At 36.4% G+C, this 21,201-nt stretch overlaps 2 protein-coding genes and 1 non-coding gene across 6 annotated transcripts in view; 2 read left to right on the forward strand and 1 right to left on the reverse strand.

Moving 5' to 3' along the window:
• Nucleotides 1–19,435, forward strand: cstf2 (cleavage stimulation factor, 3' pre-RNA, subunit 2). 4 transcript variants are annotated; one of them, XM_049484119.1, is made up of 15 exons: nt 1–124; nt 4,563–4,641; nt 5,824–5,993; nt 7,214–7,350; nt 7,794–7,913; nt 8,253–8,378; nt 9,359–9,587; nt 9,683–9,745; nt 11,762–11,821; nt 14,641–14,785; nt 16,284–16,441; nt 17,315–17,454; nt 17,564–17,602; nt 17,772–17,910; nt 19,211–19,435. In XM_049484119.1, the coding sequence occupies exons 1-14, from the start codon at nt 115–117 to the stop codon at nt 17,892–17,894; spliced, it is 1,599 nt and encodes a 532-aa protein (XP_049340076.1). In that variant the 5' UTR covers nt 1–114; the 3' UTR covers nt 17,895–17,910; nt 19,211–19,435. The 4 variants fall into 4 exon arrangements, with proteins under 4 accessions (XP_049340076.1, XP_022539383.1, XP_022539384.1 ...); XM_022683662.2 differs by lacking the exon at nt 1–124 and adding an exon at nt 2,315–2,496; XM_022683663.2 differs by lacking the exons at nt 1–124; nt 11,762–11,821 and adding an exon at nt 2,315–2,496.
• trnav-uac (transfer RNA valine (anticodon UAC)) lies at nt 704–776 on the forward strand. Its single transcript has one exon. It is a non-coding gene; the product is annotated as a tRNA-Val (tRNA).
• The window catches only part of nox1 (NADPH oxidase 1), a 20,971-nt gene continuing 19,129 nt past the window's right edge, over nt 19,360–21,201 (reverse strand). The window contains exon 13 of the mRNA XM_007248761.4: nt 19,360–21,071. Within this exon, the coding sequence (XP_007248823.2) occupies nt 20,945–21,071 (127 nt within the window). The 3' untranslated portion in view covers nt 19,360–20,944. The remainder of the gene's footprint in view (nt 21,072–21,201) is intronic.

The following is a 21,201-nucleotide window of genomic DNA, read 5'->3' on the forward strand; positions in this document are numbered from 1 at the left end:
CTGGTTTATTGGCGTAGGCCTAATCCTGTTACAGGTATAGAGTTACGGTACCGGTGATTAGAGCTGAGGGCTGAACACCGGTCTACAGTAAATCCTCAGCCTCAGGATCTGCAGATGAGCTCAGGTGAAATGCGGACGGTTTAAAACAGCAGTATTTTCATGTTCACAGCTGATTCTAAACAGCACTGAAGACATAATATCTGTGAATTATAAATGAGCGTAGTGTAGTGATGTTATAGCGACATCTACTGGTCAATCTGTGTCAGTCCCTCTAGTGTAATCTGTTTTTATTATTATTATTATTATTATTATTATTATTATTATAATAATTTACTCGGTTTATTTGAATGGTTTCTCTTTTAAGTAGTTTCTCATTTTAGTTTAACCTGTAATAAAAAGGTATTGTATTTATTAGTCCATTTAAGTTGTAAATTTAAGTCTAGTTATCGTATACATCTTAGTGGTATAGATGTATATTAGTTTAGTTACATATTATATATGTATTTAAATATATCACTACTCTTTAAACATTTTTATTATTTATTAATGTATTATCTCTGTATATATTTTGTTCATTTTTATGTTTGACATCTGCTCAATATGAGAAGGCAGCTATTAATTGAGGTTGTGTCTGACTGTTTGGAACATATGTATCACCTGAACTGAGATCTGACTGTTACAGGCTGATTAGTTAGCAGATCATGGTTCCATAGTGTAGTGGTTATCACGTCTGCTTTACACGCAGAAGGTCCTGGGTTCGAGCCCCAGTGGAACCAGGAGTTTTAGAGAATTATTAAAAGTCACTGATTAAACATATAAAACAATAAACAGTGCCAGCAAATCCCCATTATACAGATTAACAGCTCAGAAAATATATCTAAAAGTAATAACAATATAAATATATGCACATGAATTGTTCCGTTCTATACTTAAGATATACAATTGGTGAGGTTAATTCAATTAATAAATTAATCTTAAGAGACATGCCTGATTGGGTATATATCACTTATCTCATATTCATGTGATTCAACATTCAAGCAGAATAATAATAATAAAAATAATAATAATAATAATAATAATAATAATAATAATAATAATAATGTCAAAGTGTTATAATAAAATATAACATAATCAAAAATCTATCAACATATATCAATAAAATATCAATAATTAACATAAACACTCTTTCTATACTTTATACACATACTTATAACTATAAACACAATACGTTACTGAAAATTAAACTGATTAAAAAGGAACAGCAGCAAAGTTTACTGAAAATGTAATAATTAGTGTTTAAGTGAACAGTGAGGTATGGTGAGATCTGGTTGGGTATGGTGTTTCTCTATACAAGTTTATATATTATGGTTCCATAGTGTAGTGGTTATCACGTCTGCTTTACACGCAGAAAGCCCCAGTGGAACCAGGAGTTTTAGAGAATTATTAAAATCACTCACTAAACATATAAACAATAAACAGTGCTAGCAAATCTCCATTATCCATATAAACAGCTCAGAACATAGCTGAAGTTAGCTCAAAATATTAATAATAACAACAAATGAAGCCAAGCTGCAAGTGAGAACAGAGTTAGAGAAAAACCAAATAAATAAAACCTACAACTGAACTGGTTGTTGTATTATATCCTTACCTTCTCTTCACATGATTGAGTTTTGGAAGGATATGGTTGAAATATCACAGTAAATAAGAGCTCTTTATTGCTACAAACCCTAAAAGATAAGGCATTTTACTTTGAGGTTGATTAGTTAAACAAATCTGGTGAATTATGTTGATGGATTTAAGTATACTTTATTGTCATTTAATTCAAATGTGGTACAGTCCAGTTACACCCAAAAGAGCAATTTAAATAAATTAAAATAAGATAAATATAATATAAAATAAAATAAAATAAACACACAACATATAAAGGAGAGTATGAAAATTGCAGCAGCATGGATGATTACTATAAAGAATACAGTGCTGTAGTTAAATCTATACCTATTTTTTTTAGATCTGAAAATGTATGGATCTGATTTTTAGATCTAATACATGTATGGATCTGATTTCTTTAGATCTCAAAATGTATTAACCTTTTTTTTTAGATATAAAAATGTATGGATCCGATTTTTTAGATCTAAATATATTTATGAATCTGAATTATTGTCATATAATAATTTATTAAAATATTTAATTAAAAATATACAACGTTCAAATTAAGATACTTTTATTATGTTTTAAAGTCCGTACATTTGTGCCCCCTCGGTGTCGGTCAAGAAGAACCAGCTTAAGGACTTTTATTTTGGCATGCAGTCGCTAGGAAGCCATTGTTGATTTGGAGTGAGCGCGCTGCTGCTACATGTTAGTTAGCGAACTGCTGCTGCTGCTGATGTAAATAAAATAATCCGCTTTTTAATTTAAACATGGCTAATCTGGCTGCTGCTGTGGCCGCGGCGGCGGGGAGGGACCCGGCGGTTGACCGCTCTCTGCGCTCCGTCTTCGGTAACAAATCTGTTATTCTCTGGGTTCAGCAGTGTTGTTAGTACCTGCTGCTGTTGCTGCTGCTGCACCGTGTTAGCTTTAGCTAGTTAGCTGAGTTAGCTAGCTTCATTGGGGAGTCAACATTAGCCGGTGTTCTGTCTAATTTTGTTATCCGTCGATAATCGTTACTTTTGTCTTAAATATACTTTATTAAATATTATCACGTGTTTATCCTGATATACAGTACCATTCAAAAGTTTGGACACACCTTCTCATTCAATGTTGTTCTTTATTTCTTTTATTCATTTCTACATTGTAGATTAATTTTGATTAAAGACAGTTAACTCACATTTAGAATTACGTAGTAAACAGTTAAAAAGTGTTTTTCCTCCACATTAATCCCCTGATCTAAACCTGATGAACTGAGATGGTGATTTGAGGTGATTTAATTGGGATGAGCTGGAGCTTCACAGCTTGATGGAAAAGCAGCAACTATTGTTCAGCACCTCCAGGAACTCCTTCCTTCAAGACGCTGAGAAAACTATTGCAGGTGACTCTCCCTCATGAAGACACTGAGATTAAAATCACACCAAGAGTCTGCAGATCTGTCCTTAAAGATGCATGTGCTTCTTAGAAGAATCTAAAGTACAAAACATATTTTGGTTACTATAACACTTTTTGTTTTGCTGAAAGTTTTCACGTGTTCCTTTATAGCTTTAATATAGTCTTCAATATTAAATTTGCATTAAAAAAAAACAAAGAAAAAAAGCATTGAATAAGTGTGTCTCTAATTTTTTGACTGGTACATACCTGCTACATTATTTAAACTGCTTTATCTATGAATACACTATTGCACAAATCTGCACACTCTTGGTATTTTAATCTCAATGTCTTCATGAGGGAGAGTCACCTGGAATAGTTTTCTCAGCGTCTTGAAGGAAGGAGTTCCTGGAGGTGCTGAACAATAGGTGCTGCTTTTTCTTCACGCTGTGAAGCTCCAGCTCATCCCAATTAAATCACCTCAAATCACCATCTCAGTTCATCAGGTTTAGATCAGGGGATTAATGTGGAGGAATAACACTTTTTTACTACAGAATTCCATATGTGTATCTTAACTGTTTTCATTGTTTTTGTTAAGATTCATCACATCAGCCGATGTCTAGATAGTTCAAACCGATACTTGCTAATGTATTTATTTTATGCTGAAAAAGGACTAAGCAACGCTGAGCACCCTACAACTAAATTTAAGCTGTGTATCAATGTCTAACTGGTACTGTATGTCAAAAAACATTTTGACATAACATTTGTCAATATCGTCAACAATATTATACCCTGAAATATCATGCCATATCATCAACCCCTAATTATCGCATCAGGGTACTACTTGTTTTTTTTTGGGTTTTTTTTTACTGTTTTTAGCAAGTAAAAATTTACGCTGTTCTTGTTTCCCATTATATATCTACTAGAGACAGATTATATCTGTCCAGTATAATTTATTTTACTTTAATCCTGGATATATAGAGATATTTGGAGTGAATTATTAGTATCAATTTTCATTTTCTTGCAGTAGTGTATTCTTAAAATATTTTTTTAACTCATTGTTTTGTCATATCAGCAAGAGTATCGTTATTGCAAAAATACTATGAAAAATCACAATATTATTTTAGGGCCATATCGCCCACCTATAGAGAATGCTGCATCCTGATTGGTGTGTTTGCTTTTGTTCTTCTTTTGGTTTGATGTGTTATATATATTTTTATGCTAATTGACTCATAAGTAACAACCTTTACTTAAATTTTATTAAACTTAAATCTTCTGTATAATGTAGTGAAGTAAAAAAAAAAGTATGTTTAAAATGTTCTGTAGAAATACATCAAAAATTCTCAAAATGTAAATACTTTGTTGTCGTCCACCACTGTGTGTGTTTTGAGGAGCTGGTTGAAAATGCATTGTAAATTATTGAGGAGCTGAATAATTTAGCTCACAGAAAAGCCAGCTTGTTTAAGGCAAGATATATTTATCTGTATGTTATGTAACTGTAACTCTTCATTGTGTAAAATCCTGATTCACCTGCGTTTGTGTAACAGTGGGAAACATCCCGTATGAAGCAACAGAGGAGCAGCTGAAGGACATCTTTTCAGAGGTTGGGCTCGTCGTCAGCTTCAGGTATGAGCCTCCAGTCATTCATATCGTATTACAGTGTGTGTTGTGTAAAAGGAAGTTAAATACCCAGTACAAATACTATTTTTTCATAAGAAGAAACTGACTCAGGATTGATCCACTTAAAGAAAGATAGTGGATTGATATTGTACAGAAAATTAACAAATGGATAAAATGACTCATGTCTTAATGCAGGAAATAGACCAATACTCCATTAGAGCTGTACCATATTTTATATTTTTTATATATATTTTTAAAGCAAATCCAAAGATAATCCAAATAGTGAAAATGTTGATATTCTTTCTTTAAATATTATTTGTTTTTTAAAATTACTATGAAGTCTTAATGCTGTTTTTTTTGTCCTCAATTTATATGCATGCACTAAATATTTTTCACTTTATTTCTCTTGTAATAATTTGTATGGCTGGGTGATAATGAGCCTAAAATAATATAACAATAATATCATATCTTGGCAATATGACAAATGGTTAAAAAAATATTTCAAGAATATACTATTACGACAGAAAACTAATAAAAATAAAAGTATTTAGTATAAATAGTAAAAAGAGTTTCATATGTTCAGTAGAAGTAAAAAACTAAATGTTAAAATTAATTTTTATGTTCAGTACCAATACCCTAAATCTGTATAAAACAATAATAGTATAGCAAAATAAAAAATATCACAGAAATAATGTAACGCAACAACAAATATATGGCACAAAACTACAGTGCATCATATGTGTGCGTAAAAATGCTGTTAGACTATTAAAAGTAAATACAGTAAAATTGACTGCTTTCAAAAATATAGCTAGTCACAATATATTTTTTAATTGTGTATTTTCTTGTGTATTTTTGCAAATATTATTTTGTACAATATGATATGGCACACCCTTAGTATTTTGCTATATTACATCCTTTTTTCTCTTGTTTTTGAAATTATTGTTATTATTATAATTATTATTGTTTCTTAATGTTTTTCAGCAAGAGTATTGTTATTGCGGAAATACAGTTAGATATTATTTTTTCACCGTATTATCCATCTGTAAACCCTTCCCCTTTCTTTCTCTGTTTTATTTATTTATTTATTTATTTATTTATATTTGCTTTTTTTTTTTGTTTCCCCTGAAAAACAAATTTGTGTATTGGATCAAAATTTCAGAAATGAAACCCCAATCTAATGTTTTGCAGGTTGGTGTATGACAGAGAGACGGGGAAACCGAAAGGCTATGGGTTCTGTGAGTATCAGGATCAGGAGACGGCCCTCAGTGCCATGCGGAACCTGAACGGCAGAGAGTTCAGTGGCAGAGCTCTGCGTGTGGACAACGCCGCCAGTGAGAAGAACAAGGAGGAGCTGAAGAGTGAGTAACTCAGATCTGGTAGAAAGTAGTGATGCGGTACAGTGTGCCCACAGTTATTGGTTCACGGTAATGATTCGGTTTCTACAATAAATCAATATTATCTCAGCTCTAACATGCAGTAGATTATTTGTTCTTTCTGTTTCAAACAAGGTGCTACTGCTCACACTTTCAGAGACAATATTAAATGTAGAGAAAAGGCACAGATGAGCTCAAATCACAACATTTTATTATTAAAAAGGAACACTTATTTTTGCCCTCTGTAAAAAAAAACATTCAAAATTAAATAAAGTGCAGTATAAAGTAAACTAATAATTTTTTTTAAAATGATGAAGCCTCTCCAAATTTCATTTTTTAAAGTTTTGCATTCACTTGCCAGGATATTGCAACTGGGAAATCTTTGTGTAGTTTAGTGTAGCTGATTGGCTCCTGGGAAGTTCAGGAAACGTCTGATTGGTTGTTGCATGCTTATGGAGAGACTGAGCACAACTACACAGAACAGGGTTTGTACAGTCATGAAAAACCTGGAAAAGTCATGGAATTTGAAAATAGTAATTTCCAGGCCTGGATATGTTTTAGAAAAATAAAAACACCCAGAAAGTTTGGGAAAAGACATGGAAATTTGGCCTACAAATCTTTGTATTTCTGTTTATCACTGGAAAAAATCTATTTTTAGCTAACAAATACATCAGCTCATAGTTATTTCAGTAATTTAGCCCTATAAAAATGGAGCTTTCATGATCTGACTTTTTATTATTAAAGATTGTGTCAACACTTTATCACTATGATCAATTTTAATTATAGTTTTAGTTAATTTTTGGCTTTATTATCCATTGTCTGATCTGATGTTTAAAAAATCGCATGGTCATGAAAATTTGCCTTGAAGGCATAGAAAAGTCATGAAAAAATCATGGAAATGTATTGGTTGAAACGTGTATGAACCCTGATAGAAAACACATCCCCCAGGTCCTATACAGTCCTGACTATCACTCAATATACAGTAATCACATATTAAACATTTCAAAACCATAGAGAGTGCAAGAGCCCTGGGAAGGTCTTAATGTCTTGTTCTATTGGTGGGCGTACCCAAATGCTGAATAGTTAAAATACAGAAAACAATTGCATATATATTAGAAAGATGTATTTGTTTTCCACTGATATTTTGCCACTCATCACTGCCTGTGAGTATAATGTGTATGTTGTGTGTTTGCTTTTTTCCTAAGGTTTGGGCACAGGGGCTCCAATCATCGAGTCCCCATATGGAGACAACTGTCCAACAGAGGAAGCTCCAGAGTCCATCAGCAGAGCTGTGGCCAGCCTGCCGCCAGAGCAGATGTTTGAGCTCATGAAGCAAATGAAAGTGAGTAGGGGGGAAATAGTGTGAAATTCTGACCTGCACGTGGCTTTCCTCATTTTTAATATTTACCTCCTTATAGCAACATACTATTTGATCCACTATCAGTTCAGATTGTGTCCAGACTTTTGACCCATGTTTTGATAATGTGGTTTTGTCAGGGTTTGTATGATCATGAAAAACCTGAAAGTCATGGAATTTGAAAATTTACATTTTCCAGGCCTGGATAAGTTTTGGAAAAATAGAAATAGCCAGAAAGTTTGGGAAAAGTCATGGAAATTTGGTCTACAATTTTTTGTTTCAGAGAGTCTTTATTCAAAATTCTGAGTTTTCCAGGAAATAATCTCTATTGTTTTTTTTTTGTCTTTTGTTTTCCTAAATACTGGATTTTATTGCGTTTAACTGCTCTATTTCTCTACTTCTCTCTCTCTCTCCTCTTTATTTTACAGCTGTGTGTTCAGAACAGCCCTCAGGAAGCGAGGAACATGCTCCTACAGAACCCCCAGCTCGCCTACGCTTTACTACAGGCCCAGGTCGTCATGAGGATCGTAGACCCTGAGATAGCCTTGGTAAGAGAGTTTTGTTGGGGCTCCTTTGTAAACGGACACTCAAACAATAAACAATAATAGTTACAGGTCTAGATGTGATAGAGAAAATAGATTTAATGCTATCTCCTTCATTTGCTGACTTGCCACCAGCCAGTAGATATAGATCCCTCCCTCAGACGACGCACAGTGCTGGAAAAAAAACGGTAGACCAAAATGGCATATGATGGCAGAAGCATATGATTTTTGTGGTTTAAGTGTTTTTATTTCCACTTGGGCCTCAACTGCCCATTTAAACACACAAAAAAGTAAGTTTTACATAATATGTCCACTTTAAAATTCTTAAATTACTCTTGTTTTCAGAAAATGCTTCATCGGCAAGCTGCAGTGCAGCCCATAAACCCCAGTCAGCCGGGTCCAGGCCCGGTGCCTGTATCCAACCAGCCTCTTCCTCAGCCCAATGCTCCTGTGTCCCAACCTCAACCTATGGTAAATAATTCCCTCTTCGTTGCCTGTTTCCGATTCAGAATTTACACATCCAGGACAAATAGAAATAGATAGAAACTAACTTTAAATCAAGTTTGTTTGACTTATACATCTGTTAAGCTTCAATTATCTTAAATTATTCACTTAAATTATTTACTTAAGTTATTCACTGTGCAGCATGGCACACTAATGATAAAAATATATATATATAATGTTATATTTTTCACCAGATTTTATATTGTAATGATATTAACAATGCACCTAATGAACTGAAGATAGAGTTTTATTGTATTTTATTTTATTATATTGTGAAGATATATATATCTATATATATATATAGATATATGATATATATATATAGATATATAACATGCACGCACAAAAACCACAAAATAATTAACAGATAACAATAATAAATAATATTAATAAAGTAATATAATAAAATATTTCCATTTGTCAATATTTGTTGCATGTATGCATGTTACCTTATTAATATTATAGGTTATGACGTGTATCACTTACTTTTCCTTACATAACATTAAACATCCTGTGATATCGTTTACCAGTGTGCAATAGACAAGGCAAGTTTTTGTTAATTTGTAAAACACCTTCTATGCAGAGAGGCAATTCAAAATGTTATTAAACGATTTAGGACTCAATATAAAATAATTTCATTATACAAGTTACATTATAATTAAAAGAATATACAAGTAATGTAAACTAAGTACAAAAACAATACAAGAAATAAAGTATTAACAATGTACAAAGAAGAGCAAGTTACACAGTGTGGAAAGTGCAGATAAAAACAGATATCTTTTCATTTTTTTCTTAAAAGAGGTTATTACTGAAATCAGCCTCAGACAAATTGTGCAGCCTTACACCACATTTTGAATTCTGTATTAATTGTTTTTGTTTGTAAATTTTTCACAAAACTCTCCAATAATGTTTTAATAAGCTCTTTTAATTTATTGCATGTCTCACAGCCGGGAATGCACGTGAACGGAGCCCCTCAGATGATGCAGCCTGCGCAGATGGGAGGGGGCGTGCCGGTGCCGATGCCGGGACAGGGCCCTATGCCGGGACAAGGGCCGATGCAAGGACAGGGTCCCATGCAGGGGCAAGGGCCTATGCCGGGACAGGGGCCCATGCCTGGACAAGGACCAATGCCAGGACAGGGGCCTATGCCTGGACAGGGCCCTCTGGGGGCCGGAGGTAAATTGAGGGAGCGTTGTGTTTGGTGGTGGGCGTGGCCGTGTGCATGAATTTTGCGTGATCAGAGCTGTTTTCCTCTGGTCCCTTACCTGCAGGTGGGATGCAGCCTCAGATAGGGATGCCACAGGGAGGCCCTGTTCCCATGGATAGGGGACCAGGTACTGAAATTAGGCAGAAAATAGTGAAACAGTATAACATACAACATATAACCTCTGTGTGTTTATAGCCTAGATATATACAGGGGTTGGACAATGAAACTGAAACACCTGGTTTTAGAGCACAATAATTGATTGGGGTGACGGACAGTTCTGGTGGAAACAAGAGATTCAAAGAGTTTATTGTCATATGTACAGTACAGAAAAGGGTTTCAGTGTACAATGAAATTCTTTCTTTGCTCTTTGCCAAGAATGCCAAATAGAAGATAGAAAAAGTGCAAAAAAATACAATAAGGTTATAAATATTAAACTAATTGTCAAAGACATAAAAAAAAAAAACTTACTTAAGCAAAGAAATGTATAAAAAAAAGTGCAAGTGCGAAATAATGCAGTTATGGACATTAACTATATATATTAAAAAAAAGATTAACAGTAAAGTGACGGCTGCAATGTAAACATGTTGAAGTAAAGTGCAGGGTTATTCCTGAGTTGTGTTCAAGAGTCTGATCGCAGGGTTATACCTGAGGTGTGTTTAGAGTTTGAAGGCAGGGTCATTCCTTAGGTGTGTTCAAGAGTCTGATGGCCGTGGGGAAGAAACTGTTCTTTAACCTGGTGGTCTTGCATTTTACACTTCTGTACCTCCGGCCTGAGGGCAGAAGTGTGAACAGTCCATGCTGGGGATGGGTGGAGTCTTTGAGGATGGATGCAGCTCTCCTGTGGACTCTGTGGTGGTAGATGCTCTGCAGGGAGGGCAGTGGAGTCCTGATGATCTTCTCGGCAGTCTTCACCACTCTCTGCAGACGTTTGCGCTCTGCCACAGTCGTGCTGCCGTACCACACGGTGATGCAGCTGGTCAGGAGGCTCTCGATCACACAGCTGTAGAAGTTGTTGAGGATCTTGGGAGACATCCCAAACTTCCTCAGTCTCCTCAGAAAGTACAGCCGCTGTTGAGCCTTTTTGACCAGCTGCGTTGTGTTTATTGTCCATGTGAGGTCCTGACTGATGTGGACGCCCAGGTATTTGAAGCTGCTCACTCCCTCCACTTCAAGTTCCCGGATGAACAGTGGCTGATGAGGTCTCCTCCCCTTTCTCATGTCCACTATCAGCTCCTTTGTCTTGACCGTGTTGAGAGCGAGATTGTTGTCTTCGCACCATAACACCAGCCTGGTCACCTCACTCCTGTAGGCCACACCTCAACAGGAGAGTTGAGGTGCACATTGAATTCTGCCGTGATTTGATCAGCCGTGGTTTTATGTTTTTTGGATACAATCCGGGTTAGCACCTGAACATCCCTTTCAGACAGCTTCCTCTTACAGCGTCCACAGTTAATCCTGTTGGATGTGGTTGGTCCTTCTTGGTGGTATGCTGACATTACCCTAGATACTGTGGCTCTTGACGCATCACAAAGACTTGCTGTCTTGGTCACAGATGCTCCAGCAAGACGTGCACCAACAATTTGTCCTCTTTTGAACTCTGGTATGTCACCCATAATGTTGTGTGCATTGTAATATTTAGAGCAGAACTGTGCTCTTACCCTGCTAATTGAACCTTCACACTCTGCTCTTACTGGTGCAATGTGCAATTAATGAAGATTGAACACCAGGCTGCTCCAATTTAGCCATGAAACCTAAAATCCCACACTAAAATGATGACAGGTGTTTCAGTTTCATTGTCCAACCCCTGTATCTTCACTTTGTGAACAGAACAAAAAAAATAAAATAAAATAAGTGATTTTATGTTTATAATATAGACAAATCACTTTTTATTATTGACCTGTATCACACTGTAATTTGTGATGTGGCTCATCCAGCAAATGACAGTCTTAATTGTGTTTAATATTCATAAAAAGAATGCTTAATCTTTTTGATAATTATCATATCACATATTTTAAAATGTGATCATTACCAGTGTAACCTGTAGGGCACTGTAGAGTAGATGTGCTCCTGAGTAGAACCTGCAGGTGGTGCTGTTTACTGTCTGAGTTCTCTTTCCTGTTCCCTTTATTTAATGCTGACCCAGGAAACCTTCAGGACTCTCCTGTAGGATCGTCTGGGCAGGCTGCTATCGAGCGGCCGCAAGGTATCGGTGATGTGCTCAGAGATGAGAGATCTGGTTCTGAGATATTGCGTTTGAAATGTCCGGAGAAGCTCTATTGCATGAGATCATTTCATATTGTAATGTTTTTTTTTCCATATTGCTGTTTCATCCTCATTAAATTCTGAGTTTCTACAGAAGAGGTACTCAAATATCCATCTCACAGATCCACCTACCAAATTTCCACTGGGTCGAAGGTCCACAGAGGACAAACCAGTGATTATAAATAATGTAAACAAAAAACAGGACCAAACAAATATTTTATTGGTATATAGAATACCAGTCAAAAATGTAGACATTTTAAATTCTGTGTTTTTTTCCTTATTTCAAAAGTTCTACATAGTAAGTTAATACTAAAGTCACTTAAACTATTATGGAAACCTTAAAGTAGCACCTCTTGCTCAGATAATCAGTTTTGAACATCTCTGCTGGATTTTCTCAGTCAGTTTTATGAGGTAGAGTCACCTGGAATTCAGGCTTTCAGTTAACAGCTGTGCTGAACTCATCAAGAGTTAATTACTTGAATTTCTTGTCTCTTAATAAAGTGTTTGAGAGCATCAGTTAAAGTAAAGTAGTGAAGAGGTAGAGTTACAGGTATACAGTGAATAGTGAATATTTGAGTAATGTTCGAATCCAGGTTATGAGAAGCAACAACTACTCAACTAAGTAAAGTAAAAAATGAAGTTCAGTTAATCCAAAAAGAAGCATTTCAAGAACTTTGAAAGTATCCTCAAGTGCAGTCAGCGCAAAGACAAATCATAAACGTCATAAAGGAAAGGAAGAGCAAGAGTTCATCAGAGTTACCATCCTCAGAAACTGCAAGTTAACAGCTCCCCAGATTAGAGCACCTAAATGCTTCAGAGTGTTTTGGTTTGTTTAACACTTTTTTAAGTTACTGCATGATTCCTTATGTGTTCCTTAGGGCTGGACCCGAATATTCGGGTATTCGGATATTCGTTCGTTGAGTAGGTATTCGGTTTTTAATTTTGGTATTCGGATATTCGTTTTTTTTTTCTCCTTTCCAGAGTTCCACCTCACTCTAACCACTTCTGTTCTCGCGGGTCCCGTCAGAATATCTTGCGCGCGGGACAGAACTGAACTGTTATTGGCTGGAGCGGGAGTTTAATCCAGACGATGCGGGAGCAAATTAATAAATAGTTAAGAAAACTGTAATTGTAAAAAAAAAAAAAACCTAAAGAAAACTCTCAACGCGCAGGATGGACCGACACACACACGCACACACCGATGGTGTTTGGACTGGGGTAAGGAACGGGACCGCACTATTCAGCGCTGCTGTTTTAATAAATATATAAGTAAATTTGAAGCATTAAATGTAGTTTATTTAATTTATATTAGGAACGTGGGGCGGGAGCGGCAGAAATGTGTATGTGGCGGGCGGGCGCGGGATTAAAAGAAGCAATTTTTTTGCGGAGCGGTAACGAGACAGAAACGCGGGAGCGTGGAAGAGTGGGTTTAAAAATCAGTCTCGCGCAGACCTCTATTATACATGATAAAAAAAAATGCAGGCTCTTCGAAACTGATTTATATAATAAAACGTAAGGGGTAATGTGGCAACAGTAGGGGCTAAATCGGTTACAAAAGCCTGGCCTACAAAAATGATGTCTGAACGAATTTCCTCTTATCTAATATAATTTAAAATGGTTTAAAAATATAAAATAATTTCTAAGCAAACGAAATATTTAATATTGAGCTTATAGCCCAAGTGCAAAAATACAAAATCAGTAATACGGCTATGCCCTGCACAATCCTTAAACCGAAATAGACCAAGTACAGTTTACAATGACTGTCCTCTAATATAATTAACAATGTTTAAGAATATAAAATACTTCCTGAACAAACGTTTTTTTTTGTTTGTTTTTTTAAGCAAATAGCCTAAGTGTGAAAACACAAACAGCAATTTACTGGGCTGGCTTGCGCAGCGGAGAAACCGTGCAGCAGCAGCCTCCTAGCCTGCTTACGCAGCGGATAAGCCGCGGTGTGGGGCAGCAGAAATTCCGGGATGAAAACACAAAGAAATCTGGGCTAAAAACACAGAAAAAATATGGGGGATAAAAACACCAAAAATCCGGGGTGAATATGTCTCGTCGGTCAGAGCAAATTGAACATTTTTCAGTGGATTAAAGGGGCCGTGATTTGCTTTTTTTTTTTTTACCTCTTTTTTTAAAAACGAATATTCGAATATTCGCTTCGAATCAGTGCCGAATATCCGGAGCTCAAAAAACGCTATTCGGGCCAGCCCTAGTGTTCCTTCATAGTATGGATCACTTTACTATTCATTTTCTATGTAGGGAAAAAAATAAAAACATTGAATGAGAAGGTGTGTCCAAAAGGGTTGACAGTGTTGTCCTCTGAACTAAGACCCAGTTTAAATTTGCCCATTAATCTGTTGTTTCAGTCTGTGGAAAAATCGTCTGTGACCTTTTTTTGTTTTAAAATATTTTTTTCCCCCTCACGTCTTCGACAATGCAAATTTACGTCACAACACAATGGTGTAACTAATCTGTGATAACAAAGCAGCAGCAGAAACAGGAACATTTCAACATGAACTCAGTTTAGGTTCAAGATTCCGTGACACTCTTGTCTGACTCGCTTGGATTGTTTCTAAAGAAGAGTTGCTCAATCCTGGATGCCATAAATGATCTTTATCTGTTCCCCTCTTCTGTGTAACTTTTACTTTTTATTCTTTTATTTGTTTTGCTCAGTTAGCTGGAACATTTCTGGTTGTAATTTCTTAAGACTATTTCTATAACTTGAATGAGTTTTTTTTTTTTTTTTTTAAATAGTACCCATGGTAGACCCACGGGCTCCTATGCGAGGGGTGCCACCAGGACCACAAGGAATTCCCCCAAGAGGCTTACTGGGTGACGGGCCTAATGACCCGCGGGGAGGTTCGCTGGTTAATGTCACTGGGGATGTTGTGGAACCAGGGTGAGGACTGCTTTTTCACTTTTTGATTATTTAGCATGGAAATGTATACGTATGTATACTAGTGCATCTAAAAAAAATTTAATAGTTTTGAAAAGTTACTTTATTTTAGTAGTTCAGTTGAAAATGTGAAACTCATATATTATATAGATGTATTACACACAGAGTGGTCTATTTTAAGCATTTATTTATTTTATTGTTGATGAAAACCCCAAAATCTCAGAAAAGTTTTAGAAAATTTGAATATTATAATAAGACCAATTGGTTTTGTCAGTGTGGGCAGTGTGCCAAGTCCTGCTGGAAAATGAAATCCGCATCTCCATAAAAGTTGTCAGTAGCAGAGGGAAGCTGTAAGATATGAAGTGCTGTAAGATTTTGTGGGAAAACAAAACTGCACTGACTTTAGACTTGATAATAAAACACAGTGGATCAACACCAGCAGATGACAGACATGACTCTCCAAACCATCACTGATTGGTGGAAACTTCACACTAGACCTCAAGCACTTTGGACTGTGTGTCTCTCCACTCTTCCTCCAGACTCTGCTTCCTTCATTTACAAATAAAATGTAAAATTTTCTGATGATCAGTGATGGTTTGGAGAGCTGGCTACAAGTTATTTAACTCTAATTGATGCAGGGAGTAGCTTCTCGTTTGTTAAACAACCACGTGGAAAGACTCATCCTGTGGTCGTGGAAAACATGTTCATCTGCTTTACAAGGGTCACAATTCTTAGCATGCATCCAGCATAAAAACACCTAAAAAGATTATAGCTGAAACCACTAAAATCATGATAAGAACTGTCCAAATGCATTATTAAACAATGGAAGGACAGTGGGGGAACATCATCTTCCAGAAAGGAATGTAGTCTAAAAAAAAAAATCTTGAATGTTTGTGATCAGCGATCACTAAAATATTTGGTTAAATAAATCTAAAGGTAGAAAAACAAAACTAGAACTCAGAGATATGATGTTTAATAGTGAAAGTAAGAGCTTTCCCACACACACAATGCGGTGAAGGAAACTTAAGCAATTGGGACTAAACAGCTGTGTAACTTTAAGAAAAGCCCTTCTTACAAAAGCTAACTGGCCAAAATGCCTATAGGTTTGCTAGAGATAATAAAGATTGTACTCTGGAGCAATTATAAAAATACTGATAATCTCTCATACTTATTTTATAAGCAGTTTTAAAGAATTTTCTGCTGTTTTCAAGACGCTTTGTATAAAAGCGTCCACTAAATGTGATGTAATGTAAAAAAAAAAATTTGGGTAGTATGAAAAATCTTTAAATATCATTATTTGTAATATATTCAGCACATTTCCTCTCTAATTTATCCAGAATACAGACAGATACAAGTCAGTTACATTTATGAATCTTGTCAAAATCATCACTAAAGCCAAATTCAGTTTGAGTAAAATATTGTTTAGTGAGATTTATAGTATGAACACATTCTTAGACTGTCTGTTTTTCATTGCGTGTGCGTGCATGTGTGTCTTGTTCAGCCGGGGTTACATCGGAGGCCCTCCACCACACCAGGGGCCCCCCATACACATGGCCCCTCCAGACATGCGTGGACCCCACGACATGAGAGGAGCTCCAATGATGGCCGAGCCCAGAGGACCAATGATGGAGCAGCGTGGCCCATCTATGGACTCCAGAGGTATTTTTTAAACATGTGGAAGTATGTGATTTGGCCTACATTCACTACATCTAATTAAATTTGTTTTTTAATATTTTGTTTATAATCTTGAGTAGAGGTTTTAGGACTTTTTTTTTTTTTAGGATTTTATTTTTTATACAGTTTGTATAACCAGATTGGACCCTAGCCATTTTACATTGCACTGATATGACAAATGTTTCCTAGTAATACATTACCTCATTATTTTATTTTATTTTATTTTATTTATTTATTTATTTGAAAAATCCAATTTTATCCCCATTTTACAAGGCCAATTACTCATTCATTAGGGCTCCCCCTATCATTAGTGATACCCCCAAATCCAGGAGGGTGAAGACTAGCACATGCCTCCTCCGATACATGTGAAGTCAGACTCCGCCTCTTTTTGAACTGCTGCTGCTGATGGCTGTAGCATTGCCGAGTAGCATCACAGCGCTAACGCTCGGAGGAAAGTGCAGCGACTTGGTTCTGATACATCAGCTCCCCTAGCTGATCATCACCCTAGGAGTGATGAGGGGAAAGAGCGCCATCTACTGTACCCACCCAGAGAGAGCACAGCCAATTGTGCTCTCTCAGGGCTCTGGTAGCTAATGGCACTCTGCATGACCAGGATTCGAACCACCGATCATAGTAACAGCACCTTAGTGCGCTGGACCATTCAAAGCTGTTTAATTGAGTGAAATCTGTTCAGAATGATGTTGATGAACAGCGCAGCATGGAAGAAGCATAGACCTGTTATTTAGGAAAACTGTTTATTAAGAAAACGATAATTATTAAGAATAGTTGTGGTGACAGTCCTGTTGTCTTAAAAAAAGACTTTTATTGTAAACCTTTTTTCCCTTTTCTTTTTAAAAGCTCCCATTCCTCAAGGTCGTGATCCTCGGGCTGTAGACGCTCGGGGTCCTGTGGCAGGTCAGAGGGTTCCAGTGGCGGGTGGAATGCCGGGTCCTCCTCCTCACGCCATGGGAGCAAGTGCGCCCCCTCCTGCTCGACCTGTACGTGCTGAACCTTTCTGTACATTTTAAATATAATTTCATTTTTTTTTGTGTGAAGAACTATTACTAATTAAACAAAAACATAAATGAATTGTGTTTTTTTCCCCAGGGCCCTGCGACAGATGTGACCTCTCAGGATCACGAAAAGGTAAATTCTTTCTCTGAGCATGTAGCACATTTTTCATGTTACACAATCTCTCACATCTCTGCAAAAAAAGATGAATGCTGCTCTGTATCTTAAAATCTGGATTTTTGTACGAGGTTTTCGGTATTCGTTTAACTGATTTGGCAACACTGTGTGTCTTTGTTTTGCCCAGGCTGCTCTAATTATGCAGGTTCTTCAGCTGACCCCAGAGCAGATCGCCATGCTGCCCCCAGAGCAGAGGCAGAGTATCCTCATCCTGAAAGAGCAGATCCAGAAGACGGCCGGCGCGCCCTGAGGATCCCACACGTGCCGTGAGTGTCTCGAATTTCAGGGAAATTTTACTTTTCTTAGAAAGTAGCTGTTGTAAGTAGGAGTTAAACAAAGAAACATTGTTTATTGTTTATTGTGGCGTGAGAAGGAATGCAATGAAATACCAAAATACTTTTTTGGAGGTGTGAAGTGATGAACTCTGAAGCTGCATGAAGTTTGGAGGTGTGTAGTGATGATGAACTCTGAAGCTACATGAAGTTTGGAGGTGTGAAGTGATGAACTCTGAAGCTACATGAAGGTTGGAGGTGTGTAGTGATGAACTCTGAAGCTACATGAAGTTTGGAGGTGTGTAGTGAGTGATGAACTCTGAAGCTACATGAAGTTTGGAGGTGTGTAGTGAGTGATGAACTCTGAAGCTACATGAAGTTTGGAGGTGTGTAGTGAGTGATGAACTCTGAAGCTACATGAAGTTTGGAGGTGTGTAGTGATGATGAACTCTGAAGCTACATGAAGTTTGGAGGTGTGTAGTGATGTAGTGACTCTGCAGAATGTTGGTGAACTCTGTGCACTATGCTCCTCAGCATCTGCTCTGTTATTTTACACTGACAGAGCACAGAGTCGCTGCAGTTCCCAGTCTCTTTCACTGTTATAATATCACTGACAGTTGGCTGTGGAATATTTAGTAGTGAGTAGTGAAATTACATGACTAGACTTCATGCAACAGGTGCTCATAATCCTTTGTGTACAGATCTGCAGACTCTTAGTGAGATTTTAATCTCAGTGTCTTCATGAGGGAGAGTCACCTGGAACAGTTTTCTCAGCGTCTTGAAGGAAGGAGTTCCTGGAGGTGCTGAACAATAGCTGCTGCTTTTCCTTCACACTGTGAAGCTCCAGCTCATCCCAATTAAATCACCTCAAATCACCTCAATCTCAGTTCATCAGGTTTAGAATAGGAGATTAAGGTGGAGGAATAACACTTTTTTTACTGTTTAGTCCCCTCTCAACATTTCCTGTAAGGAATTAAGGCAGTGTTTTAAGGGAGTGTTCTTTACAAGCTTTCTAGTCAGGAAGTTGTGTTTACTGTAATTCAGAGGCCATGTGAATGCAGTATAACAGCTCATGGTTTCCAGGTAAGATGTGCATCATAGTGAAATTAAGGTACTTAATATTCTATTAGTGTGTTTCTATACTGTTGTGGTTCAGTGCAGTACTAATATATACAAACTGTTACACACCCAGTGTATATTACAGTTTATATTTAAGGGCATATCTGCACTAAAGTGGAAAATTGACTGGTTTATTAATACAATTTTTGTTTTTTGTTTTGTCTTTTCTTTTCAGGATTGAGCCACGCCCACACCCACACCCTGTTGGTCATTTTTTGGTCCTTGAAGAAACCTAAAATCATCCAGTTATTATTCAGTTTATGGTCGTTTCTTGTTGTTGATATGTTTATAGCAAAAGGAAAAAAAGAAGACAACAGCAGTTCATTTCATTATTGTTTGTGCTTTATTGTCTGTTTTGAAGACTTTTCAATAAAAAGAAGAAAATAAATGAATAAAAGAAGTCAGAACATTTTTTACATATGTATACACACACACACACACACACACACACACACACACACACACACACACACACACACACACACACAACCTAATCACCTTTCCTGGAAGCGAGTGTGAAACCAACCTTCAACAAGTGGTTTATCTGGTGTGATTAGTCTGGGTACAATCAAATATCCTGGTATGTTCTTATTAAAATAAAAAAGGTCTAAGAGTAAAGGCATTCACAATGACACACACACACACACACACACACACACCCCTTCAGTTTCACAGAAAAGGAATAACAGTGCTGAAGTTGGATCATCAGTTATTTCCTTATTGCCAGATGATTCATCAGTAACAAAAGCTGGACAAAACGAAGTCACGCCCACAATATATCAGATTCTTTCACAAGAATAGACATTAAATCCTGATTTATAGAGTACAGTATATACATGCTGCAATTTGCAAACACCTTAAATGAGTCATTCAGTACACAGTACTGAATACACATATTGATATACCAACAGAACTGGTTATGTTTCTATTGTATTTTACATTATAGAACTCAAAAAAACATCTGTCTGTCCAAGTAGTGGTTGAGTAGTGATAATGCCAAGCAAATCTCCCAAAAGAGAGAAATGCTTGGTCTGTATGTTTGGTTTTTATGCTTTATACTATAGCCCTGGTTGCATTTAAATATAAATAAACAACATATATAACAGATTATTCTGTTTACTTAATGTTTTTAAATACAGTACCAGTCAAAAGTCTGTATAACCCACCCCTTCTCATTTAATTTTTGGTTTATTTGTATTATTTTCTACACTGTAGATAAATACTGAGTGTTAAATAAGCCAAAGTATGTTTTATATTGCCCACTGTTGGCTGATTTTCTCAGTAGCTTCATGAGGTAGAAGCTGGAATGGTTTTCCAGCTGTATTAAACAAATTCTAGAGGTAACGAACTCTTTAACTTCTTTTTCTTCACTTTGGTTTTTAACGCATACAAAAACACGTGATTTAGGTTTTTATATCCTTTTGTCTAATACAAAACTGCACATGTGTGTTCCCTCATATTTTTTTAAGTCTTTAATATTAATCTACTATGTAATAAATAATATTAATGAGAATGGGTATCCAAACTTTTGACTGATACCGTATATTTTAAGGCAACCCAGATACTGATTTAGTATGTCTTTCTACAGCATTAATTGACTGAGTTAATAACTGATTAACATTAATAATTACAAAGTGGTTCAGTAATGTTCAGAATAAAGTCATTTCTTCTGCATATTGCAGCAAAGAGGGGTATTATAAACTCTAAATATTCAGATCTAATACCCTTAATGTCCTGTGACATCACTATCAACTCTATGCAGAGCTAAAATACCCTTCATTTCCCTGCAGTTTACTTCAGGTTTCTTCATAAAATACAGGCAGCGATACGATAATGAGTTCCTTCATCCTGTCCTAAAGTGCATGAAGACCAACCATTTAAGCTGGATAGCTGATATAGACAGTTCTGCTCAGAAGTTCTCCTTGTTGAAATAAAACTTGGTCTTGCGAGGATCCACATCCGAATATTTCACACATCTCCTTTCCAAATCTGTTGCTAATGCGGGCGGGCCACAGAGGAACGTACCAACCACTGACCTGTAGGTGTGGATAAAGAGGCGAGGTTAACATTTCTGTATATTATTGCTGTAAAACACTGAAAAACATGTACTTTATCTCTATTTTTGTCTCTATTGTTTAAACTTTATTGTTTAAACATTGTAGCTGC

The sequence above is a fragment of the Astyanax mexicanus genome, chromosome 10 (assembly GCF_023375975.1).
Source record: "Astyanax mexicanus isolate ESR-SI-001 chromosome 10, AstMex3_surface, whole genome shotgun sequence".
Classification (NCBI taxonomy): Eukaryota; Metazoa; Chordata; class Actinopteri; order Characiformes; family Acestrorhamphidae; genus Astyanax; species Astyanax mexicanus.

Bases quoted from the DNA above. Each gene is read 5' to 3' on its own strand.
- cstf2 (XM_022683662.2), top strand. From the start codon at position 2,418: ATGGCTAATCTGGCTGCTGCTGTGGCCGCGGCGGCGGGGAGGGACCCG. The intron at 5,994-7,213 runs GTGAGTAACTCA...TTTTTTCCTAAG, and splicing joins GAACAAGGAGGAGCTGAAGA to GTTTGGGCACAGGGGCTCCA. The intron at 11,822-14,640 runs GTATCGGTGATG...TTTTTTAAATAG, and splicing joins TGCTATCGAGCGGCCGCAAG to TACCCATGGTAGACCCACGG.